This window comes from Chelmon rostratus, chromosome 10 (genome assembly GCF_017976325.1).
Source record: "Chelmon rostratus isolate fCheRos1 chromosome 10, fCheRos1.pri, whole genome shotgun sequence".
Taxonomy (NCBI): domain Eukaryota; kingdom Metazoa; phylum Chordata; class Actinopteri; order Chaetodontiformes; family Chaetodontidae; genus Chelmon; species Chelmon rostratus.
The window spans coordinates 12570474-12596186 of record NC_055667.1 but is presented as its reverse complement, the minus strand read 5'-3'; the positions used below and the strand labels follow the sequence as shown (position 1 = coordinate 12596186).

General features: G+C 41.0%; 1 protein-coding gene across 6 annotated transcripts in view; it reads right to left on the bottom strand.

Annotated features, from left to right (window-relative positions):
* ubr4 (ubiquitin protein ligase E3 component n-recognin 4) overlaps positions 1 to 25713 on the bottom strand; it is a 57083-nt gene that overhangs the window by 18184 nt on the left and 13186 nt on the right. For 2 of the 6 annotated variants that reach the window (XM_041946705.1, XM_041946706.1), the window contains exons 15-62: positions 23837 to 24024; positions 23577 to 23733; positions 23406 to 23491; positions 23133 to 23302; positions 22345 to 22624; positions 21723 to 21855; positions 21424 to 21503; positions 21202 to 21330; positions 20784 to 20966; positions 20484 to 20606; positions 20152 to 20381; positions 19545 to 19663; positions 19340 to 19437; positions 18797 to 18954; positions 18492 to 18698; positions 18155 to 18256; positions 17972 to 18072; positions 16996 to 17383; positions 16680 to 16743; positions 16325 to 16516; positions 15538 to 15608; positions 14672 to 14864; positions 13417 to 13650; positions 12803 to 12973; positions 11439 to 11621; positions 9829 to 9987; positions 9394 to 9546; positions 8972 to 9199; positions 8667 to 8824; positions 8362 to 8536; positions 7845 to 8046; positions 7202 to 7365; positions 6437 to 6653; positions 5849 to 6065; positions 5190 to 5222; positions 4849 to 4912; positions 4604 to 4738; positions 4285 to 4459; positions 3911 to 4042; positions 3552 to 3673; positions 3116 to 3227; positions 2829 to 2959; positions 2412 to 2589; positions 1842 to 1946; positions 1260 to 1397; positions 867 to 1035; positions 362 to 566; positions 151 to 264 (exon numbers count right to left, since the gene is read on the bottom strand). In XM_041946705.1, the coding sequence (XP_041802639.1) occupies positions 151 to 264; positions 362 to 566; positions 867 to 1035; positions 1260 to 1397; positions 1842 to 1946; positions 2412 to 2589; positions 2829 to 2959; positions 3116 to 3227; positions 3552 to 3673; positions 3911 to 4042; positions 4285 to 4459; positions 4604 to 4738; positions 4849 to 4912; positions 5190 to 5222; positions 5849 to 6065; positions 6437 to 6653; positions 7202 to 7365; positions 7845 to 8046; positions 8362 to 8536; positions 8667 to 8824; positions 8972 to 9199; positions 9394 to 9546; positions 9829 to 9987; positions 11439 to 11621; positions 12803 to 12973; positions 13417 to 13650; positions 14672 to 14864; positions 15538 to 15608; positions 16325 to 16516; positions 16680 to 16743; positions 16996 to 17383; positions 17972 to 18072; positions 18155 to 18256; positions 18492 to 18698; positions 18797 to 18954; positions 19340 to 19437; positions 19545 to 19663; positions 20152 to 20381; positions 20484 to 20606; positions 20784 to 20966; positions 21202 to 21330; positions 21424 to 21503; positions 21723 to 21855; positions 22345 to 22624; positions 23133 to 23302; positions 23406 to 23491; positions 23577 to 23733; positions 23837 to 24024 (7526 nt within the window). The remainder of the gene's footprint in view (positions 1 to 150; positions 265 to 361; positions 567 to 866; positions 1036 to 1259; positions 1398 to 1841; positions 1947 to 2411; positions 2590 to 2828; positions 2960 to 3115; positions 3228 to 3551; positions 3674 to 3910; positions 4043 to 4284; positions 4460 to 4603; positions 4739 to 4848; positions 4913 to 5189; positions 5223 to 5848; positions 6066 to 6436; positions 6654 to 7201; positions 7366 to 7844; positions 8047 to 8361; positions 8537 to 8666; positions 8825 to 8971; positions 9200 to 9393; positions 9547 to 9828; positions 9988 to 11438; positions 11622 to 12802; positions 12974 to 13416; positions 13651 to 14671; positions 14865 to 15537; positions 15609 to 16324; positions 16517 to 16679; positions 16744 to 16995; positions 17384 to 17971; positions 18073 to 18154; positions 18257 to 18491; positions 18699 to 18796; positions 18955 to 19339; positions 19438 to 19544; positions 19664 to 20151; positions 20382 to 20483; positions 20607 to 20783; positions 20967 to 21201; positions 21331 to 21423; positions 21504 to 21722; positions 21856 to 22344; positions 22625 to 23132; positions 23303 to 23405; positions 23492 to 23576; positions 23734 to 23836; positions 24025 to 25713) is intronic. The other 4 variants (XM_041946707.1, XM_041946709.1, XM_041946708.1 and 1 more) reach the window with 3 other exon arrangements.

Genomic DNA, 25713 nt, shown 5'->3' with positions numbered 1-25713 from the left:
TTGAACAAAGTGTCTGACTAACACATCTGAAAATGATGCCTCACACAATTTTTTATGTACCTGCTGTTAACATTACTGTTTTCCAAAAGACACTTAACTGATAGCCTTTAGTGAAATCGGTGAGAACTACATTAAAAAAAGAGGATGTACCTCAGAAGAGGATTTCGAGCCAGACTTGGTTCGAGACATGAAGACGCTGAGTAGTCTCATGATGACCAGGTGAACTTCATTGATGGAGCTACGGTCATTCTTCTTGGACACATCCTGCAGAAGAAAAAAATTGATTTAAAAATCCACACTGTTAAACAAGTAAATCAATGATATTTTTAAGCCTGATTCATCACAAGGAGACTGTGGTTACCTTCTTGTGCATGCCGAGCTCAGCAATGAGCTGTGCTAGCAGGTCATCCAAGGCACCCTTATCCTTTTCATCGTCACCATCCAGGTCAGAGGTCAACATGAGGATAACCTGCATGTAAGGGATGGCTTGGACTCCACCTACATTGTGGAGCTGAGAAAGGTGCTGAAGCAAGCGCTCCAGTAGCATAAGGCGAACCATGTGTAGCCTGTGAAAGAAACACAAAATTAAAAAAAGGAAGAAAATTTTCACTTCTACAACTGAGTTGACCATATTGGGCTTAATGTGGAATTCTATAATGACAATCCCAAATCCCCCAAAAGCATTTTGATTCCTAAATTTCTTTCCTCTTAATGGTCATGGTATTGGCCATGGATCGTAGACAAATATATCTATATCTATATATGTGTATATATTTATTAACAGGCAGATTTTTGTTGTCAGCAGACCTTAAACTTGAGGCTTCCTTCTTAACCTCGACTGCTGCTTTGCATTTGGGATGTCTGACCTGTTGCTTGTGTGAATGTCTCCTTCAGTCTCTCCTTCTCCCTCTGAGCCGTCGCCTTCCTGCTGGGCGGTGGTGGTGCTGATGGCTCCAGTGCTGGAGCTGACGCTGCCTGGACCTGCAGGGTGGCCTTCCACTGCTGTGTCCCCATATGCACTGCTGCGTCCTGACACTGTACACACACACACAAATGCAACTAAACAAACTGTATATATATATATGTTTAATATCCATTAAACTGTCTGGAAATCATTCTGTAAAGACTTATACAATCTCACGTTTATATAGAGTATAGATACTGTGTGAGCTAATTTTAGATAAGCATATATAACATTTTGACTATTGGGCTGGTATAACCATTGTAAAATCTCGTATTTGGTTTCTGAAATCACCCACCACTGTGTTCCCCCGCTACAGAGTCGATTGCAGAACCTCCACTCTCTGAGCCCACGCTGCCGCCATGCTCAGCGGGGGAGGTCCGCAGTGTGGAGCCATCAGTAGCAGCTGTGCTGCCCTCATCATCTGATGCCGGGGCTGAAATCATAGCAATAGCTGTAACAGTAAATACACCGCGGTCATCTGGCCAGGATACATGATTTCAGTTCACACTCGTGCACCAACAATGCAATCAAGCATGCAGTACATTCCAAACACTTCAACCTGTCATTAATATTTTTCTCTTGAACCTGTTGCGTGTCCTATTATATATAATTACTACATACCTACACAAACATGAGATTGAAAAGAGGATCGACAACCACTTAAATTTCAAAATACTGAACTAAGACAACAAGTTGTGCCACAGATTAGGTTACTAGGGTCACAACAAACATGCCGTGAGTTTGTGACAATTCTAAAAATTGTAGCTAAAAATATTTTGATCTCTTGTGTGAAGTTTTAACTAACCATTAGGGTCTTGCAGATACAAAACCTAGTGTCCTGCTCATCCCATACTACCACAGAAGTGGTTTTTCTTACCTGATGCGGTGGTGTCTGAAAGGGTGCCAGCATCCAGTGACGAGGAGCTTGGTGCCTGGCCAGACAGGCCAAGGCTCTGAAGGCCAAGAGCGCTGCTGCTACTGCCTAAAAATGTCAAAAATATGTATAGTACATTAACAGTGCTCAACCAAAATACTGATCCCCTGAGTCATGCTTATCTTGATAAAGATTTGGTCAATCATTAGAGGTTAACCAAACACCAAAATAGGTTGATATATGAGTTGAAACACCTTGCAGTTTCGAGAGCTTTTCAATCACTTCAAGTTTGACTTTTGTGATGAGTTACAGCTGTAGGAAAGTAAAATGTATCACTTTTTAGCTAAAAGTGTATTTTAGTGTGCTTGTGTTAGTAGTATTATTTCCTAGAATTGCTACCATTTGCTCAGTGCTTCCCTGTTGTCCACAAATCTAATTGTAGGTTCAAAAAACTGTATTCTGAAAAGCTGAGAATTGTTTAGAAACATCACACAGTGTCTAAATGTTAAGTTGGACTCCCACGTAGTTTCAGCTACAAGTTATTGCTGATCTTGTATTTTTCAGGAAACTGACCCTGTTGATCCTGCTGAAGGCTAAGAGCGATGGCCAGCTCTACCATAGTTTCATCGTCTGCATCAGGAGGGATGTCCAGCATGGGTGGGAAACCCTCAGCTCCAGCCAGCAGAGCCTCTAAGGGAGATGGATTTCCATTGTTGACATTCTCTGCTGTCTCTAGGACCATGGACTCAGACTGGAGGAGACAGAAAAACAAAGGTGCTATTTATTGTTTCAAGAGAAAAAAGTAAAAAAAAAAAAAAGTAACAAACATTTATATTTGAAGTTTAACTTCATATCCTAGGGAAATTAGAACAAGGTTTAATGTTATTTCATACTTGTGAGAGGGATTTATGGGTCGTTCTCAACATGTTTCCTCTAACAATGTTAACAATGTAGGACTAATGTCAAATATAACTGGCCCTCTTTGCTCACCACCATCTCAAAGTCCCCATGGTCCACCTCGCTCTGCTCCTGACTCTCCTGTCTACCCTCTTCTCCTCCTGTCAGCACTGATGACTGCATTTTGTCATCTGCATCATCGTCGTCATCATCATCCTTGTCTCCTGATAAAGGAAATCAACAAGTTTTAGAGAACTGAAGCCACATGTGGTCACAGGAGCTGGAATATGAATGCTAAAAACCCTTTGAAGCTGCAATTGTCCTGAACATTCATCCACAGCTTTGTATACGACCTTTATATATGTATACGACAAACTTACCCATAGGTGTATTGGAGCGTGGGGGAGATGGAAGGGTCACATGTCGCCGTTTGTTTCTTGGCCGAAGCACTCTGATCAGAGCCTGCTTACAAGCAAAGCTCACGGCTGTGTCCTGAAATTGGTTCAAATACAGAATGATTTTATGATGACTGCAGTTCAATACTTCATTTAACTATAGTATCCCATGTAACAGTTCTTCTTTCAGTAATTTTGAAATGTAACACTGCAAAGTAATTTCCAGTGTCCTGAAAATCTTGATTATAAATAGCCTTGTATAGCCTTGCATGAACAAATGCATTAATAGGATGCTAATCAGAATGTTATGATGGAAACAGGAATGGCAACAATTTTTTTTTCCCTGAGTTTGGTAAATCCCAGGATTATTAAGAAACGATTGAATTATGTTTCTAGTGATCAATAGTGGAACTATACTTACTGGACACAGTAACATTTGCATGTAGATTTTGGAGGCTACATTGATGTAATCCAGTTCACATGTGCAGTATGCATGGATGATGTCCACCAAGGCATTCACTGTAGCTTCCACATGAGTTAAGCCTTAGACAAACGAGAAGAAAAACATCCACATTCATTGTTTTCAAGATTGTGTAGAGTACTTAAATCAAAGTAGTACTTCCAGTCAGTATACATTATGGATAAATATTGTACATAATATTTAAATGTGAGCTGACAGCCAGTCATCTTCACGTTCACATTACTTTCAACTTATCTACATATTTTTCATATGTAGTCAACGTATTTGCACAATTTTGAGATCCCAAAGTTTGAACTTACCAGGCAGGCAAGCAGGAGCAAGAAACGCGTTCTTTGGTTTTAGGGCATGAAGCTTCCAGAAGTTATTCATCAGCTGCATGATGAAATTACAGCTCTCACCGTCCACATGTTTTTGCCCATCCTCTGTCATTTCTGGGTTAAGATGAGAACAATATGGATGAGTCTTCTCTGAAACTTTTAGGTTATTTAGCACCAAAGCCACTTAGAAAGTCAATTACACCAACAACTGTTCAGAGGGATTCCTTTTGACATGTACATAAATCATGAAATCATGATTACAGACAGCATAATCGTGTCATTTAAATATAAATTGACTAAATTGACTAATATTTAAGTCTTGGGCAACATTTGTCAGCAACAGAATGGTCTCTTACCAGAGTCATGGTGTAATGACTTTGTTTCTGTAAAATGCACCAAGTTGTTGGGTCTCATGATTGCAATGGAGCGGGCAGTGATCACAAGCCTCTGGAAGACATCAGGGTCAAGCTCCCTCCCCTCACGGCTGCAGCTATTCAGACACTGCACGGCGTTACTCAGCAAGGACTGGTCCTGATGAGAGGGGGCATATAAGTGTTGCAATAGTTCTTCATAAGTGATGTAGATGACCTAAGTGCTATTGTTACAGTATACAAATGTTTTTTGCAGCAAATATGACAACACCATGTGCAACACCATGGGTGTGGTGTTTTTTACCTTGTGGTTGTGGTAGGCAGTTCGACTGGTGTGTAGGCTGGCAAGAAGTCCCTTGGTCTGCTGCTGCACACCTGCAGGGGTCGGCATGGACAGAAGTAGAGTGGCCAACTCCAGTGCTGCAGCCTTGTTCTTCTCCTAAACAGAGTTAAAGACAGGCAGTCATACACTACCTAGAGGCAAATAAGTTGAAAACAGGATTTTTCTTTCACATCTATTACTACTTAAAGATAAAATCATCTGTTTACCTTTTCACTGGAAGAACCTACTGCAAAACAGCTTTCCAAAGCCTCAAGGGAGCTGACAACCAACCTGTAATTAAGAAAGAGGATCAACACTGCTTCTACTGCAGATTTCAGTGAACTTAAATAAACAAAACAAGCAGAAAAAAAGCAAATCTCAACCTGTAGCAGTCTGTGCTGATCTAAATGCCAAAACACTGAATGCAAGAATAAATGTTTAAGAAAAAAATTTTGTTGTGCAAGTGTTGAAATGGTGCATGACATGTTCACAGTCTCAAGCATGGACACACAAATTGGCACACATGCACAAAACTATACAAACAAGCAGAGAAAGGGCAGTTACTAACCGGTCCAAGGTTGATAAGGACTCAGTTTCACAACTTTTTATTGTATTTTTGGGAGCAAAAGAAAAAGAACAAAAACAAAGTGTGAGGATCACAGAAAGAAACAAGTGAAATTAAATGATTCAGCTGAACATAAGAGAAGCATGCAAGAAAAGATGACATCACGATAGCCATGCACTAAATATGCTAAAGAGAACCCAACTTCCACTGTTAAAACTTCAGGCTCGTCCTAAACAACTCCTGCTACAAAGCTGGACTCAAGAAGGGTAAAGATATGCTAGGAATTGGTGATATGGATAAAATCTAATCTATCACAGTACGTGTAATTCTTTGATTTCAACATCTATTAATATCATGATATACTTAATTAGTTGTTTGTAGATTAAATAACCACAGGAATGTTTTTGGCTAAATACCTATCAAACCAATGCACCTCAACACATTGATGCAAATATAAAAAATTAAATATCATAAAACCGTGCTGGCCAGTGATTTGTCCACACAGGTCTCAAAAGGACAGATGTAGCCATTCAAATTTCAAAGAAATAGTCAAGCTGTCTCATGAGATCATGAATGTGGTTAACTCAACTACAGGGGATTGAGAAGAGTAAATGTCAGTAACTTGTGTTGACCTTGTGAACCCTAAAGTGGAAAGCCCATACCTCTCCAGCACACTGCCACTAGTGGTGGTTGGCGTGGCTATGTCTCCATCAGAGGTGCCATTGCCCTGGTTGAGGTTGGGACTGCAGACGTTGTTAACCGAGGCAGAGGAGAAGTCCTCTGGTGGATCCTCAGGCCAGCCAAACTGCTCCTTGGTTTTCCCATAGATCTTGATTGAATCAAGCATGGTGACTCCAGCTGGGTCAACAGATGCTCCAACTTGAAAATGAACAAGATGATGAAAATGCATCAGAAGAGAAGAGGGTCAGTATGCAGCGAATTCAATGTGATCTGATGCCAAGGTATTATATATCAACAAACTGCCAGTGCAAAACAAAATAAAAAAAATCTGGTTTCATTCTGACTTTAAAAAAATCCTGCGATGAAAGGCTGGGTGGATGTACAAAGGACACAGATGCATGACACAAAATACTAATATTCATAATAATTAACATCAATAAGCTACAAAAATGATTAAACTGATTTCTGAAGTAATAGGTAATCCACTATACTGAATATTACTGGAGGTGACAAAGACATCCACAAATCAGCATCAAGATATAATCATCATTGCACACTCTTGTTCTTACTAAAGATGGACAGCTTCTTGTCAGCCTGCAGGGCCTCCTCTCTGGTGAAGGGAAAGTCAAACCAGCGGGCTCTCGTCAGGTTTATCTGCATGGTGCGGCCAAAGACCTCCACGTAGGAGGGGGCCCTCTCAATGGCCTGAGTGCCCACCTGCACTCGCATGCCTGTCATCACCATCGAGCTGTTGTTGTTGACCGCCTCCACAGTGAATCCACCGGGCTAGGAGGAAACCACCAGAATCATGACAAAATGTGTCTAATAGTAACAGCACAACTACAATATAAACATGTTCAGCATGTATGGTCACTCGCTTTTTAACAGAAAAACTCCACTGCGAAACCCAGGTTCGCCTGTGTTCCAAGTTTGATTTAGTCTGGATGCATACTCAGTACTCAGCTGTTCAATGATAAATTGCATGACAGTAGATGGCAAAAGATACTAAAGTTTCAACACAATCGCTGGCAAATGATGTGTATATTTATATACATATATGCACATATTTTCACATATACTGTACAGCAGTATAGTGTTGTAGTATAGTATTGTTCTTCTGAACATAGACTAAGATTAGAAAACGAAGACTCAGATGACTGAAACCATTACAATTGGTATATAAATAAACTTGTTAAACCAGTCCAGATGACAAGATATTTGTACAATCCTTTAACCTCTTCACTATTTTTAACTGATTTTTTTAGCTGTCATCATTACTCTGTTGACTGTTGCACATTTTCTACCACAAAATCATTGTGTTAAACTGTCCCTACCTTTGTGTTGGCCACATACATCCCAGTGGAGTTGAGTCTGTGTTTGATCTGCTGTCCATTGTAGACCTGCAGCAAGTCATTGCCCCCAAACTCCACCTCTGTCAGCTGCTGGTTGTGTTCAAAAAAGTCCACTGGGAATGTCACCTGACTGGAGGTACGGGTAGCTGAAAGCAAATTCATTCCATTAAAATTTGAAACTTTTGCCAGGGAGACAGAATATGGTATGTAAGTATGCCGTTTCTGGAAAACACAATCCCTCACTTTCCTGTGAATCCTGAATCAATTTCTCTACTGTGTGCACTAAGAGCGATCCTGATGAAAACACTAAATGTGTTTAGACAAATTTTAATTCAAATTGTGAATAAACAGCACCTTGACATAGATGGGGATTTTTAGAAACTGGAGAACTTAAGTCAAAATCTCAGACATTCCTGAAAACAGCTCAAATATTCTTGAGCTGAGGTTGTGTGTTAGTATTACTCTTCAAATGTCAGAGGTGGTTAACCACTTATTTTGGCAAATTACCAGCCATTTCTAGGTATGATGATCACACTTGCCCAGAGTTGGTTAGTGCTGGGGATCCACTTGCTTATATTCTTAGTGATTAAAAAATAGTTGCACTTTATTGAAACCTGAAACTTACTAGTCGCGGCAGCTTTGCGCTTGCGGACAGGCTTCATGATACTGATGCCACAGCTGGGTTGCAGCGATGGCTGGAGCCAGTAAGAGGTGTTGTCCACATTGGCCATGTAGATTCGCAGGCTTCCATCTTCACAGAGAAGAATCATAGTGGTACGCTGCTGCTCATTACTGGCAGTGTGTCGGATAGCTACCATATCTTGAATCTGGGGAAAAGAGAAAATGAATGTTAACCTTAAGAAATGGCTAAGATATCAAACACAGTGGGTCATAAACATGAACTTAACAAGAATAGTACACAGGATGAGGCAAACAGTACACGAGTCCCAGAGATGAGAAGCTCATGTTCTGTCAGCATGCTTGTAGTGCATACATCATCTTCCCTTTCCTTTTAGCGAGAGTCTTTCTTTTTCCATTTTATACACACTGTTTCTGCAGTAGTTCTATTCACTTCTTACGTACTTGTGACTGTTCCACGTCAGTGGTAAGTAAGTAAGTGTGGTACATTAAGTGATCCTTACCTTAGCTTTGGCTGGCAGAGTTTTAATCTCTTGAATGAGGAAGGTGTCCGGCTTGACCATGATGACCAGTGGTATGCCTGTTGTCTGCTGCACGCAGCACACCAGGCCTGGGTGGTTCATGACCTCAGACCACTGGCACAAAGCAGGCGACATCTTACTGCTGCCACCATTAGAGCTTAAAGGGGTAGGAGGGCAACAGAGAACGATGGACACAGTTAACTCCTCCATTTACCATTGACATTTCCCAGATTCTGTGTATTGGCAGTTAAGTGACGAGACTGTATATGGTGTGGAGGTAGTGTTACCCTTTGACATTGATCGGGAAAAGCCTCTGCACTTCAGTGGTGCTGCGGCTCACTGTGGCAGCGAAGGACTTTCCCTGGCTGTAGCTGAAGAAAAGCATCTGAAGCACATGGGAGTAATAGACCGATACACCACCCCCGGCTACCTGCCCGTTGCTATCCTGGAGTCACACAGAAAGATTTTACCACGATATTGCTTTCTGCCATTCAACAATTTCAAGAGACCTCAAAACACTGTTTTTAAGTGGTAATACGATCACATGATTCTGTGGGTGTGATTCCATGGCATATGTACACATCCTGCTTACCTTCAAGTCTTCATGGGTTATCTCCAATACATTTGTGACATAGAAAGGGCCATGTTGGGCACTGCTGGATTCATCCATGAGCTGGGTGTACATATAGCCTGCTGAAGACATGATGGCGATAACATTCTTGCCCTCCTCATTGAAAAGGAAGGTAGCATCACGGATCTTGGAACTTGGGAGCAGGAAGTAGTACATGGGACTCAGGGCATCCACTGACAAATCATAAATCTGTTAACCAAGGGAGACAAATCGAAAGAGACAACGATTACTGAGAGTTTTTTAACATGAAAAAAGGAGCATCATTATAGCTAATATTGTTGAGCATCTGTCTTCTCAAATCAATAGAAAAATTCAATAAAATCACCAATAATAGGTCAACACCTAACTTAAGGTACATACAAAGTGTCTATTCTCTTACATACCTTGACAAAGTCAGCAGTGATGATGGCAAGTTCGGTCTGTGAGCCAGGTAACCAGATGGCTTTGATGATGAAGTTGCCAGTAGCCAGTTGTGGGTGCAACACCAAATGATCTGACACAGAGCCTGTGCTGCTGAAAGTTAGCACATGGCAGTCCTGGAAAAAAAATAAGAGAACAAAATAAGAGAACAAGACAATACTATTAGATACCAAATTTCTATATGGCAGCCATTTTAAAAGTACTTCTAAACATACTTAGCTAGGGTGAAGCCTAGCTTATCTTAGGATGAGCAGCTACTCTGAATTCTACCATTTTTATGACCTGGGGTAACTGAGCTACCTGAGTTTCTCTCACAATTAAAATAACTACATTGCTGTCTGTACTGTTCTCATTTTAATAGGCTTGTATAGGTTCTTTCAAAGAAGCTGGTGTCTGACCTTGAGGCCGCACACAGCCAGGTAATCTTCATTACAAGGGTTGCCTGTGAGACTGAGGACAGTGAAAGGGACCGGAGCAGAGGCCAGACGGGTTAAGGTGAGCTTCCTCTTGCTTGAGTCAGCCTGTTTCAGGAGAGTGGACAGCTGCAGAACCGTTATCTATCAGGCAAGAGATGGAGAGAAAATGGGTTACGACAAATATATCATGCAAAAAAAAAAAAAACAGAAATATGCATTAAAGGGTGTAGAAATGACCCCTACTTTCTGTTGATACTCAACAAAAGTATAATTCAACCCATTGTCCTCTATTGCTCCCCCTGTTTGTTCACCATGTCAATTGCCTCCAACAGGAAGAAATTTACATGCATCACACACAACAAGACCACAGGCACCTCCTCAACCCATTCTTCACTCTCCTTCCACTTGGTCAGACATGCAGATCCCTGAACTGGAAACAGGCACACTATGGCCGTTTTGTCCCCTCTGCCCTAGCACCACTCTACAAAACACACCGGTCACTGTTGCATTGCAGGTGCTACATTTGTGTATAGGTATGTGCATTCAATGTGAGGGTCTTTGATGCCTTTCATGTAGTCACTGTATGTTGCGGTGTATGATGTATTTGTGTGTTAGTCATGCAATTGAAACCGTTAAGAAATACGTTTGTCAACAACTTTTCTTTCCACAACTAAAGACAAGATGATAACAGGACTGTTTACTTTATCAACATGCAATATTGTTGACGAAAAAGACAACATTAAAATGTAGTTTAAAAAATAAGAACTTGACTAAAATCTCTTTATTTTGCTGCCAAAAAACCCCACAGCAGTTCCATTTCCTGTGCTGTGTGTGCCAGTTTTATGTCATGTGCTGTGTGTGTGTGGGTCGGTGTCACAACTGTCAATTATATGCAGGGGAATGTGGACAGGAAACTATAGCAGGGCAAGTATGTGCTTTATGGGAAACGCTGATGTTTCAGCTAGATAGCAAGTTTTTTTAAAGCAGCAGCTGAAGTTTGTGCAATTGTGAACAGCCTAAGCAGCTAACTTACTAACTGATGTATTTTGACATGTATTTGGTGACATCAATATGCTGTGTATATTTGTCCTACACTTAACATAAAAATGAATTTGATTTGATATCAAAACAAATCTAGATGTGTTCCTTGAATTGATACAATCAGACCACTAAACCAGACATGTTCTGCTGAGCTGCATTCTTAATACTTCAACCGGTTTTGTTTTTTTAATCTGTATCTGTAAACAGTTTTCACTGAGTAAATCAGTTATGGTTTTCTTTAATTATACACTAAAATGTTCAGACTTTATGTCAACTAAAGCTTAATTAAAAAAAAATGATTAAAAACTAGACAGGAGGAAGGACTAAGACTAAATAGAAAAATAGCCAACAAAGTTAACAATAGTTGTACTGCTTTAATTTAAAAGTATTTGCAACCACACAGCATTAACAAAAGTGCTGCTTTGCTTGACAATATTGCTTTATTCTATGGATAACTCAACTCAAAAAAATGTGGATTTCAACACAAGATTTTAGAAAATTTTAATATTATTATCATTAAAGGATTTTGCTTACTGGTTTGTGAAGCTTACCTTTCCCTTTTCATGGCTGACTGCAAGGTGCTGGCGGCGGCCATGGGGTGACGAGAGGACACACATGGCAACCCGGCGTACGACGTGTGCACTAATGAGTTGGCGTATCGTTTGTCCCTGGTCACCACTGTAGTTCATCCTCACATTCTCAAAAGCCCCTTCCTGAGAGCCGAGTGTTGGCACCTGAGGAAAAGCAATGTATTACATATAATGTGGCAGGGCTGTAAACAGACTTGCTGGGGCCCGGGGACAAGACACAATCATAGTGCTGTGCCTGCTAAACAACAAAACAGTATAACTAATACAACAACAACAGCATTCATGATAGATGCAGACTCTGACTGACACAAGCTCCCTACCGATCTGCGGCTGCTGCGCTGAGTGGAACCCGGGACACGCCCTCTCCTTAGCTCTGACTGTGGGCTGACTGACAGCTCCCTGTCTCTCCCTGACAGGCTCCTCTGCTGTTCCTCTGCTGCTTGTTCGTGCTGTTTCGGTGATGGATTCGTATTAGCGTTTGCTATAATACACAGTGGGTTGTAAACCCAAGATAAATCCAGCCGCCGGACCTGAGTCTGTTCACCCTCGCGCACCTGCTCCCCACAGACTAACATTACCTCCCTGATCTCCCATCACCTTCTCTCTCCTCCGCTCAACGCGAGCAGCATGTCTTGTCATACCGCAGCTCAATAGGCTACAAGCGGCCGGTGACAGACTTGAATCGGTCTTTGGTCACGGTGATCGCGCAAATGTAAACTTTTAGTGTTAGCGGCTGTTGTTCACTTACCAACATCACCGTCCACAGCCAACTCTAGCCCTAATTCTCTGGCTTCTTGTCCCCCTTTTAAAAACTTCATCATTTTTTCTCGTTCACCTCTATGATCTTCCTCTCTTTTTCTTTTTTCTTTTCTTTTCTGCGCACCCGATTTATGACGACTCGCCATGTTTAGAGTTTATAACAATGACAGATTTACGTAAATTTCCTGCTTCAGGGCACGTATGTAGCGTAGCCTTAAGTGCGCCAGAGCGGGGTCAAACCATTCTCTGCTAAGACGGGGGGTAGGGGTGTTGTGCAAAAATATATATATTTGAAATATTTAATATGTTTACGTTTTTAAGAATATGTTGAGTAGAAAATAATATTTAATTCATCAGGAAATGATTTAATTAAAAAGAAATATGTGAATGTAAAGTAAAATAAATGAAGGGTCATTCAGGGGCCCCTATGGTCTTGAGGCCCGGGACAACATACCCGGTTGCCCCCCCCCCCCCCCGTCGACGGGCTTGAATGTGGTTTCTAATAAGGTTTACATAACAAGCAAAGTGATTTTTCTAACCACTCAAAATTGTACACGTCTTCATACCATTAACTGGTCTGTCATCTCCACAGTTTTGTCCTGAGTATGCAGTTCATTCAGGGCTTGCTGAGCCCGGCTGCTGCTTCCCACTGCTGATGCCTGCTGGAAGTTGGTCTGGATGGCTTCCATTAGAAACATGAGCATCTCCAGTATGACTGCTGCAGTGGATGAGCCCATCTGTTGTGGGGAAATATTGCCAAAAGCTTGAGTCAGACAATGTACATTAAAGCACATGTAAAAGAAATCTTGACACTTTGGCTACATTTAACGTAAAACAAATGTGGACTATTGGCGGAGCAAATGTGCTCTTTTTACTGACTAAACCTGCAGTGTGTGTAAGGTGTAGTGTTGTGTGAGGCCCATTTTTACGTTTGTGGACAGATCTCTGTGGTTCTTATGCACCGGTTACACGCTGCTCTCACACCTGGCGTTGCCAGTTTCACTAATGATAGTGAAAGCATAGTATTGCTGCAGCCGCACAGCGAATGGTCAGCATATGTTATGCGTTCAATGTAGCCAAAGCATAAAAAGTGTAATAATGTTAAATCATTTGAGCAGTGGGCAGACAGAGACATGGACTTGGAGATAAATCCAGGGGAGATTAATGTATTTTCTCTCACCACTTGTGCTAGCAACTCCTCCTGGCAGCCCTCAATGCTCTTACACACACTGCTCTTCTTAGGTCTGTCTTCATCGCCGGGTTTGCCATCACAGATGGTGACCTTGCCCTTGTCAGAGGGTGAGGCATTCTGATGGCGGATAGCACTGTCAGGCATACGTAGTTCACTCTGGAACGCAGAGGACTCTTTCAGAGTGGAGCCCATGCTACTGCTGGGGCTGCGCTTGACCAAGGCCTGTGGATGGTATGACACAAAGTATGAGTGGGTATGACAGCACATCAAATACAAGCTTTTCACATGAATGTATCGTCTTTGTTCAACTTCTTTACAGTTAGGATAACCTGGTTTTGTTTTCACTTTGCTAGCTCCTCCATGGTGTGGAGTATAGAATTAGTCAAAAGGAAGGTCAGAGAAATTGTGTCGGATGGAGGTGTACTAGGGTTGGGTGATATGACGGTGTATTTTGTATGGTGGTAGAAATGTGTCTACCAATAGAGACTTGGCGATGCCATTTTCACAAAATGGAAGCAATCCCTCAGTGCCTTTATTTAGGACAGGCTATCAGGGCTGGATTCTCACGTGATCTTGCAAACCAACCCAAGATGAGGGAGAACAACTTGTCACTACAAGGTGAGGCAGTTGTTTTTCTTTGTATGGAAGATCCAGATAAAAAGGGAAAACAAATGCCATGAAGTACACTGCAGAATGGTAATTTTAAACTATTTAATTGAATCAGAGCAATTACTATACTGTGATTATTCTGTTGTCGTGATATAAAATTTCAAACACCATGACACAAGATTTTGGCCATATCGCCCACCCCTAAGGCGCACTTTATCTAAACTGCCTCCAAAGGCAAGTAAAAATCATGGATTGACAAGACTTTTGAAATCACTGGAACAATTATAACTTGTATTGGAATTTGCTGCATCCTAATACCAAACACTTTCACTTTGTCATCCAACAACTATTACGAGCCTTTGTAATCACAAAACTGACACAGACCTAAACAGAGATAAACTGAAGGTAGAATGTAGTTGATGGTTTGTTCATCATCACATGCACATTCAAAAATCCATCATATAAGATTAACTAGGAAAGCTGGCCTTTTCAGTAAAAAAAAAATGTTGACAACACACATTCATAACACGATTTCTCTCATTTTCTGGCCACATGTGTGGGCTAGCTATAACCCTGAACAAATGAAATGACTGGATGGAAGTCAATGGGGGAATGACTTGCAAGCCAAAGTTACCGCTGTTGTTCTCTTCCCATGATGACCTGAGGTATTCGGTCTCACCTGGCAGCTGCCATCCTCTTTGGCACCGCAGTCACAGAAGAAAGAGCCATATTTGGCATAGGAGATCTCATGGTCTTTGTGACAGACCTTGGCGCACACTGTGCACACACCTACCCCATCCACCATCTTACAGGTGTGACAGTGGTACCTGCAGAATGAAAAGGACCAGGACAAGACTGTGTATAGTGCATCAGCAACTTCTTAAGGACAGAATGTGACCTGCATGTATTTGTACAATATACAGTCTTATGCGGTTATATTATAAGAACTATAACTGCAGTCCAAAATTCAAAAAACGAAAACCTTCAGGATGCTGCTTCCAGGTTTAGTTTAGAGTATACAAAGATTAAGGCATGTTCAGGTGTAGGGCAATAAAAACTAAGCAGTATAATCGGTTTTGAGTGAACTTCACTAGTTGGGTTCACTATTAACACGGCAGGAAAAAACATGAGCAGAACGTATGTCACAAACACAATGACTAATTGTTACTGTTCCTTTCATCTACATAATGCTAAGATATATTACAAATTATCATACTTTTGTGCATTGTGAATCAATTGTCAATGTGAATTTATCTTGTTTCTATGGGCTTAATTTAAATGTGCTATATGTTGGATTTTTTTTTAACCCAAGATTTTCCACTTCACTAAGAGTTTTGAAACAGTTCCTGTTTGACAAATCTATTTAAGGTGTAGTTAAACCAAAATGCCAACTATCTGCTAAAAATACCTTAACTTGATCAAGATATAAATAAAGACAAAACCGCTGGTCTCTTTTAATATTAAAACTGAAATCGCAGGGAAAAACAAACTTTTCTTTACCAGTGCTGGTTCATGAACTCCTTCTGGGTGATGGTGAAGGTGCAGAGCTTGTTGCAAAGGGAGTCTTCATCCTGTCAAACATTGACAAACTTGTTAGAGTGGATCGTTCCATTTAGCAATCATTCTGCATAACTCACTTAAGTATGTCAGTTAAACTTAATCAGATGGTACAGACTTTTAACATCATATTGTTAGTTTCATGAACATAACATTATGCATTTTAGTATGTGTATACATAAGAACTCAGCTGATTAGGTCTTTAAGACTCTTCTGTGACAACACTGGCTATATAACGAAATGAGACCACATGTAGTAGATTATATAAGAAGAAGGAAGCCATAATGTTGCTGGCATCTTAACTGCTGAGGTTCATTGCTTCTGACAACTGGATAAAGACAATGTTCCATATTCCCTCAGGAAATTTTCAGGAAATGTTATCTTTGTCATTTTGCTCAACTGGATAGTGCAAGGAGCCAGACTGGGAGCCAAGACATACTGCATAACTCAACCAGAGGGAGATTTTACCTCCAAGTCAACGTGCAGCAGGTAAATGACTATTAAAAAACCTTTCTGGGTAACATTTTGCCATTTTTCTATTGCCTGAGATTAGTCACAAGATTTTATTGTATATTAATTAGGGTTCTGTTTTTACTGAAAAAACTAAAGAGATTAAATTACACTTAATGTAAATTTGCACAGAATTTGTTTTCTGCAGTAGTTGTCACCGTACAATTCCACTGCATTTTCTGTTCAGGTCTATATACAGCTTAAAGGGATAAGATCTCACAGAGTCTTCAGCCTGGGAATCGTCCTCCTCGACTGCAAGCTCCTCCACCCAGTCAGAGTCCACTTCCATGGCCTTCTCTTCTCCCTCCATCAGCAGTGCTGAGGTGCCTTGACCACTGCTTTGCCGCAAGGCATTCATCACATCAGCCAGATAGGAGATGATGTGGCACGAGCATTCCAGCATGCTGGCGTGCTGAAATCAACAAACAGTAGCACGTCAATGACTTGATGTTTAATGGTTAAAATGCCAATTGGGAAACACAGGTTAGGTCAGTGTTTAAAATGGAATCGCACCTGGATGAAGTCAAAGTAAGGCACTTCTATAAACTGGTGCAATATACTGATAAATAACTTACCTTTCCTTGGGACAAATTTGTGCTCACTTTTTCCACGACATTCTTCTGTGTTAAATATTTTTTGCTGCAGAGAAAATTCAGAGAAATCTTTTAATGAATTTTCAGAAATTTAAGATGGTATGGTTGCTCAACAATGTCTAAGGGTTTAGGTCACTCAATGCAAAGTACTTTTTCAACCCATGGTAATTAATATGAGAGTGCTTTTACCAAGCACTTTTTTCTGGTGACTTTAGCTCTAGCAGTGATGCCAAAAATCATCAGTTCCCAGATGTAAATGAAGTCAGAGAACAGCATCTCTGAGAAAATGATTTCTTACCATCTGGTCAGCCAGTCGATGGCTGCCCTGTGCAGCTGCAGGTGGCCGGCCCCTTGTCCAGCACTGGCAAGTGTGGCCATGATGACCATGAGCTCAGGGAAGCCTGTTCCATCACCATTGGCCAGCATGTCTGTCGCCATGGGAATGAGTGTGCTGAGGAGGACAGTGCACACTCCTTCGCCTACCTGGCTGTTGTCACGTACAATATGAGTGGTGAGCAGCTGCAGAAGCTGTCGGTTTTCTTGCACTATTTCCAACTGCTCCGAGTCCTTTGGTGGGGTGGCCGTCATGCGTGTCAGCCAGGACTGCAGACGAGAGGGCTCCACACAGGCCAGCTGGGCCAGTGAGCCACACAGACACAACAGGCTAGGGTTCGGGCTCTTCTCCGCTGAATACAAAAACATCACCATGAGATTTAGGCTTACTGTAAAAATCTGAGGCACTCTGATTTGATTTTGACATTTTTAAGGCATCAGTATGCTTCAAATGTGTTTATTGGATCGTTGAATAGTGCCTGAACCCCACTCCTCTACAGCTTTCCAACATCAGTCTCACAGCCCACAGTAACTGCCCAAACAGGTAATCATAAAAGTGCTGCCAATTTCCGTAGCTATTAGCCAGGTATGCAGCAGGAGGTATGCAAGGGTTGAACTTCTTTCTCAAGCTTGTTTTTTTTCATCCTTCACACAAGTACTTCCATCACTTTTTGTGTACAACTGAGTGAAACACCATGCAAGCTTTTGAGGAGAGACTGTCTGAAAGGCTATGGCTCTATTCCCATCTATTCAATTTTCATCTCTCACCCCCTCTTTGAAGGGAGGTTTTTCACTCTGCCTTCAAATGTGGCCATTTGGAACAGCCCTTAATACTTCACCATTTGCTCAAACGACAATTTGGACAAACAAGTCCATTTGAAGCATACCTCAGTCTTTAGATAGCATTTTTTTGACTATTAAAATTACAGCAGTAGACTTACTTAGCTGGAAAAGCTTAGTGAAGAATTTCAGCACCCTGTTGCAGAACTTTGCAGATAGGTTTTCATTGGCTGTCGCCATCATAATCTGGACAAGCTCACCACTGGAAGAAAGGAGCACAAAATAAGTGAGGTAGCTGTATAACTGTGGAGCAATGCAGCCTGTGTTATCAGTTGAGCAGATACCTGAATGAAAAGAACTCTTCCATGGCCTTGCGGACTTGACTGCTCTCAAGTTGTTTTTCAAGGTACTGGAGGCATTCCTCAAGGACAGATTCATCCAACCCACTGAAAAAAAATTAGATCCAAGGTTGATAAGGGCAGTGAAACTCAACCAAACAACAAACATGCAGGCTAGTAACCAAAAACAATATGTTAAACCAGGCTAAAATCTGCAGTGAGGCTTCACTCTTTAGCACCAAAAACAAACACCTGTTTCACATTACATGTTGTGATTTACTGTTAATATCAACTTAAATTTTTAATGCAGGTTTGATTTATTATCATGTCACATGTGATATACCTGTTGGGATCTGAGTGATTGGCAATGATGTTGTAACACCCGGTCACCAAACGCTCGTAGATGCGGGCTAGGAAGGCATCTGACTCTGATGGGCCGAGGATGCGCTCCAATGAGGTGCTGCTGATCTCAGCCACACTCTCTGTGCTGCTCTCCAGGAGGAGGGGCAGCAAAGTGCGCACAACCTGCGAAGGATTCAGCTCCTCTGTGCTGAGGAGGCAAACATACAGCAATATTAACTGAAGATTACAGGTTTCTCATTGGTTATACTCTTCAATGATTTTCAATAGGACAGGACAAGCACTTACACAATGAGGTCGCCAGTGAGGCGAACCAAAGAGAGTAAGATGTGTTTCAGAGAAGAGGCCAGAGGCAAGGACTGACAACTCAATGTGCCAAGGTGTGCTGCTTGAATGGCACTGATGTAGCTCTCTGATGGAATGGTGTCATTGGCAAACGCATTTCGCTGAGAAAGAAAAAAAAACACCAAGCTATTAGTCTCATAATTGCTGGTACAATCTTTTTTTTACATGCTGAGTAGTTTGTAATCACACTAGATATCTCTATGGTGGTACAAAGTGTAAATCAACAAAATGTCATATGTCGCACATATTGTATAGCCCCATTGAGGCAAATTGTGATTTGTGATCTGGGCTATATAAATAAAAAGTGGAAAAAAGTAAAATCATCCTTCATGGCAAACTCATAGTCATTGGCTAAGTACCAGACCACTATTGGAATAAAAGCTAAAAATGTAAATGGTGAACAGATTGCCTACTCTCCTGTATAATGTAGCTTCAAAGACAGACAGAGTCAGACTGATCTTAAAAAGCAGCAACTTAATCACGTACCCATGAGCCAATGTTGGGGAATTCATTGGTGTGGATGCTGTTCCAAGTCTCACATATTGTCTGCACAGCTGATGGCAAGTTCTGCATAATACTATGACCTGTGAATTTTAAGAAATTCTGGTTAAAACAGTGAGTGTACAGAAAAGTTGTGTAAGTGAATATACCATTCTACAATTTTGCTCTTGAGTAAAATCCTTTCACATACCCAGCATATTGGCCTTGCAGCGGGTGGAGCCAATGGACAGAACTGCAGCATAACCTTGGAGCTTAGTATCTGTAAGCTTGTTCTCCCCTTCCTCTGGGATGTTCATGAGCAGGTAAGACCTGGTCACAACAAGTGTGGTTTAATAATTTGATTCGGATATATGAATGAATGATTTACAGCTTGAGCCTCATTTTTTCTTGTCAGGTTTAAGGATTAAAGCAGGTTTAACGATAAACTAACCATGTGTAAAGAAATAAAAAAAAAACAAAGCAAAAACAAACACACACACAAAAACATTCTTAGCATGAAAGCACTGTAATTAAGGAAGAGATGAAATTGAAAAATATTGTCTTTTGTAGTTTGTCTTTAAAGTTTTATTAAATGAGTCTTAATTAAAAACTCTCAAGTCACATACCAAAAAAGGAAAAACAGCAAAGTATTTATCATGAATTTATCTACTTAATCCACAAGATCAAGCAATAAAATAACAAAACCTGCAGCTATTTTAATCACATCCTCATATTCCACATATGCATGACCGAGATTAACTGATGTCTGATGTTAAGTGTTAAGCAAAGTGCAGCATTTAGAGTGATCTCATTCTCACCTTGTAAAAGCTGTGTAAACATCAGTGAGCTGTAGTGTGGCAGGCAGTAGGTTCTTTGTGATCTCAGATGACTTGTGGGTGTCTGCCTCAATGGCAACCTTGGACAAATGCTCATCTAGGGAAACCTGCACTTTAGAGATGACTGCATCCAGTGTATAGATGGCTTGCAGAGAGGGTAACTGATGAAGTGGAAGGATGACATTTGGGTCTACACTGGAGAAGGTGGAAATCTGCAAGAGAATAAAGTCATCAAAGAATGACAGTTGTATTCAAAATTAAGTTTGGACAGCAACTTGTACACAGGTAAAAAATTAATAGATTGTAATCATTACCTGTCTGGCAATGTACTCCTCTGCTAGCTCCACATCGTATTTCACAGTGCTGCACTTAGAAGCTGTCATCTCAACCAGAGAGGCTGCTTGGTCCGCTTTCATTCCCTGCTTCACTAAGTGTTCCTGCAAGTGATGACATGGGCATAGTCATACATCAGACTAAACCATGATGAAGAAGGAGTTAAGGTATTACATTACAGGGTTCAGACACAAAATCAAAGGTAATATTTTGGACATTTATTTGTTTTGGCATTTATCATGCTAATTGGCATTCTGTAGTGCTTTCAGATGTCAACAGACCTTGATCCAATGCACGTATGTCGATGCCCGGAGACGTGAGGACCATCGCAGTGTGTGCAGAATGTCGCTCTCACTGGGATCGCTGCAGCCAGTCTTTAGCTGCTCCATGTAGGCTTTCGAGGGTGGTAAAACACCCAAGATCCTCCACAGTATCAAGAAGTAGTACTGAAGAGAGCATGCCTCCTGTGCAGGGTGATAAACAAACATGCAATGTTTTCCAATCTGCACTCAATCAATGCCTGGGCTGACGTCTGTTGCTGTTGTGGTGCTTCACGTTAAAAGGCTTTTGAAATCAAACAACTGGAAGGCTTTTATTTGGACCACATTGAGGAAGTGCAGCCTTAGTCATGGAGGTGCGGCATGGGCTTGTTTACCGTGTTTACAGAGCTCATGGTTTGTTCATGTGGTATGTTCTCACCATAGGAGTGATGGGCTTGTTCTCCTGTCTTCTTGCTGTGTCAAACTCAGAGCCTGCAACCAGGAGTGAGATGAGCCACGCATATAGTTCATCATATTTAACCGCTCCACTGAACAGCTTAGGGAAGACCTACCAGGGGGAAAAAACATGCTATGTTTAAATACAGTGAGGCACAGTGGTGCAAAAGAAAAGTTGTTGGTTTTTTTTAGGTCAAAGTCTCACCTTGCTGTCCAGTCTGCTGATATCATCTTCAGACGCCTCAGGGGACAGAACGCAGTAGAATTTGGGCTGAACATTTGAATCTACAACAGGTTGAAATGTACGAGAACGACATTAATTTCTCATCTGGTGTCACGACAATACATGTGTGAAAGTTGCTGAGGTTCTATGCAAATTGTCCATTTCATTATTAATCTTCTGTTGTTTTAACTTCCACTCACACAAAAACAGTACATACAATTTATGGCGTTTTGTACCTCTGGTCAGTGAGCAAAAAAGTTAATGTCTTTCAATGGTCTTACCTGCTGAACAGTGTTTGGCCCAGTTGTCCTCCACCTCTTTGAATCCATAGTAAAGTGGGAGATTGCTGCGTTTGCCACCTTCCTGAACAGAACCTGGGCCAGTGGATGGTGGGGTGAGGAGGTTATACTGCACCTATAAATAATATTCATAGCAGAAAGAAACTAAATTTCCTGTCATCAAAGTGTCACACACAGTCATATTCATTAAAGATGCAGCATATGATGATTTGTACACCCACTTCATTTGGCTGTAATGTTACTCCTATGGCTGGGGTGATCACATCAAAATAGCTCAATTTACCACAGAAATTTGTTAATATGTGGTATTATCAAGATGTGAAGCGTTTAGCTGCTCCAAATGAATTCATTGGGAAAGTTACTGTGATGATATTTTTATACTAAAATGAGCCTTATGTAATATTTAGGATGGGATCTTTGAGGTTGCTCTGCATTGGTGAATTATTAAATTAATACATTTTCTGAACAGCATTTAATTGAAAAGTATAAAAATCAAAAAAAACATCACACATAAATAAATCAAATAGATAGAACCACACTTACAAATACATATGCAATTTACCATCAGGACAAGACAACCACCATTAGAAAGTACGTAATTAACCTGTTCAAAAAGGTACAAGGGAGCCTTGGAGTAGTGGCGGAGCAGGTAGTCAAAAACCAGACACAGGCGGGCCAGGTTGAGGGGCACTGCCTTCAGCTGGGAGTCTCTGCTCTGTGCCACTTCTGTGATGGCTTGGGTGACCAGGGTCAGGACTGACCGTCGACCACGCTCTGACAGATTGTGGAAAAGGAGCAGCAGGAGCTGGAGGTGCTCCACATTTAGGTCATCTTCTCCGTGAACAGAACTCTGGATAGTGTGCTGCTTCAAAGTTCCCAAAAATCTGTGAAAGCAGGAAAGGGGAGGTAGCAGAAAGGAGAAATTGGTTAAAAAAAATATAGAAAAGAAAAAGAAAAGAAAAGAAAGTAAGTAAGTAAAAAATGTGCAAATGCATTCAAGATTACAATTTAACTATGCTTTCTATACATTCCCGCAAACCACAGCACATGAGCTGGTATGATTTTAAAACTTACTATAAAACATCTGTCATCTTTGTTCTCAAACACTGGAAAAATTCGAATACTGATCATCTCAAAATGGCCATTCCTTTTTACTTTTGTTCCTTAACAAAGATGGTGTGTAAAAGTGAAACAGAGAATTTCTGTGAGCACTTAAGCTCCACTTGTTTTTTGCCACTATTAGTTAAAGGTACGACAGCTTGACAACAGTCAAGCATTATGTAGCAACAATACTGACTGATATTCAAAGTGTTATGGTGAAAGCACCAAGGGAAAATTTAAACCAGTCCATTGTGCATGTGAGCCAGATGAGAACTGTGGTGGTTGCCATACCTTTCCCAGACTTTCATACACTCAGGCACATCTGGTTCTCCTTGCACACTGGCTTTGTGCTGCCATATGAGGAGAAGTCTGGAGAGAACTGATAATGACTGTGGGTGAATGTACAGAGGCCAGGGACCCTCTGAAAAGGGTGCAACACCTAACTGCTGGAGAAGGGTGTTCTGGGAATGACAAAAGAAACAACAATGAGTATGTGATATTGAATAAATGACTCATAAATAACACATTTGGTGCTGGTGAACAAGATAATGGCATTCCTCTTACCTGAAGGGCTGGGGATGGAAGGTCCGATGTTACCAGGGTGTGGTTGAAGTGATACAGAGCTAAAGAAAACACTTCGTCTGAAGAGCCTGAAGAAAAACAAATGTATTAAAAATAGCTGCATGAACTTCCGTCCACCAATTATGGGCTACTCATGATTTTTTCCAGGCATACCTTTGACATCCTTGTCCACGTCTTTGATGATGCCGGCTAGCGTAGCCATGTGCTGCTCTGTAAGAGACACACTCAGGTAGTTGCGGATGAAGTTGTTCCTGGACTTGAGCATTGAGGTGGTGATGAAGTTCAGAATACTGGAGGCTAAACTGAGGAACTGTTAAGAGAAACAACAAAAAACATACATGTGCTCTTTATTTGGGACCTAATGCTGCCGCAATATACTGCATTTTGTCAGGTACACTCAAACTAGTCCTAACCAGTTCCGGGTCTTTACGACCAGCTAAAATGTTTCCATTCTCGCTTGGGTTCTGCTTGCTGGGGCTCTTCAGTCTGGGCGACGTTTCCAGGGGTGGGGGTGGTGGAGGGGGTGGAGGAGCGACTTTGTCTTTGGAGGGCGAAATGGTCTCTTCAAACCAAAGCCCCAAGATGGGCTCGCTGTCATCATCTGCAGAAAAAGACAAATCATTTACATACATTTCTTAGAGAGAAGTTGAGAAAAGACTTACAAGATATTTGTTAAGTGGTAGTGGCATCATCAAAAGGCAAAATGTATAAAGCTTCTAACTAGTGCATGACACCTACAACACTGTGCAGGCGGAGGACAAGAGCCAAAGACTGCAATAAATAGTGAACATATAGTGAAGTCCTGCTGGTGAATATCCACTTAAAGAAGAAAACTAAAGAATTTTCCTTCTGAGAATATTTTTCTCAAAAGACATGACAATAAGGGAATTTATTCTCCCTTTTCTCCAATACACTTGCCATTAAAACAGGTTGTGGAATGATCATGACAGAACTCAAGCTGTAGTGTTTCCTTGTCACCCTAGTTGCGGAAAAAACAGAAAGCCACTTGATAGTGTGTTCCACATTCTCACAGCCAATATCCTTCCATGAGTTAATGTGACCTTAATGAGAGCACGTAATGCTTTCAGATTCGTCTAGCTTCAACTGAATACTAGAATTTCCACAAAATATGTAATTTGGACTTAAGTAATGTTTAATACCTTGATGGATTGGGAAAGTTTTTATGAAGGATTCATCAAAGTTGGGTTGTTTTCATAAGTGCTATTAGAAAAATCTAAGCATTTAAATGCATTCTTATACATTCTATTGTGCGAATGGCAACAATGAGATAAATCAGGTTTACTCTTGATGCTTAACACGTATTGTTACTCTCAAGCGGAAGCTGTACAATATCTACTGAACCGAAACACTCACTGCTGCGTTATTCCATAACAGAAAGCACTGTATTACAATCAACATTATAACGTTTGATCATGCACATGTAATCATGTTAATTTCCATGTTTGTTCATGCTGAATCCTGTACAATGTAGCCTTGATGAAATGTAGCCCTGAATGAGTCTCAGCCTGATTACCTAAACTAAAGCACTGTCATCAGAAGATCCTGACCTTTAGCTTATGAGCCCTTTGTCTTGAGAACAAAGGCATGTAAAGTGCTAACTGAAAAAGGCAACCTTGACAAGAGGGTGAAGACCAAGCCAACACAGGGAGAGACCAATATTTTTAAGAACTGGCTCAACAGGCCACCAAGCCCCTTCATTTGGGGGCCTAAGTACATTTTTGGCAGCCCAAATATGAACTGTTCTTGAAAAAACTATACATAAAAGGCAATTTAATACAACTAAACACATCCTTCCTTAACAATGATACTTCAAAAGAAATGTAAGACATCAGCAGCATGAACACATAAATTTCAACTGAAAGCTCAAGTTTTTTGTGAATATATATTCTCCCACACTTTTCCAGTTCACAGTATTATATCTTAATCATTTTTGCACCCCAGGAATAGGTATTTTTAGGTCAGGATTTTATCAAAATGACTACTCTTATCGATACTTCACATCGATTCACTGCCTTATCGATATTCTTATCGGTTCTTTTCCATTTGTGAATAATTTTTGACAGTCATCAGTCATTATCAGTCATTACTCCTATCCTCTGTCCTTCTCCCTCTGCTGACGTGAATCACTGCATGCAGGTACTGCTGGAAAAGGGGGCAGGGGCTGGTTTGTCTCAGCCAGCAGCTGAGTTTACAAGATTTTCTAAATATGTTGCAAACTAACAGACTAGATCCAGGCAGCTTTTGTTTTAAGCTTGTTTGTAACAATTCC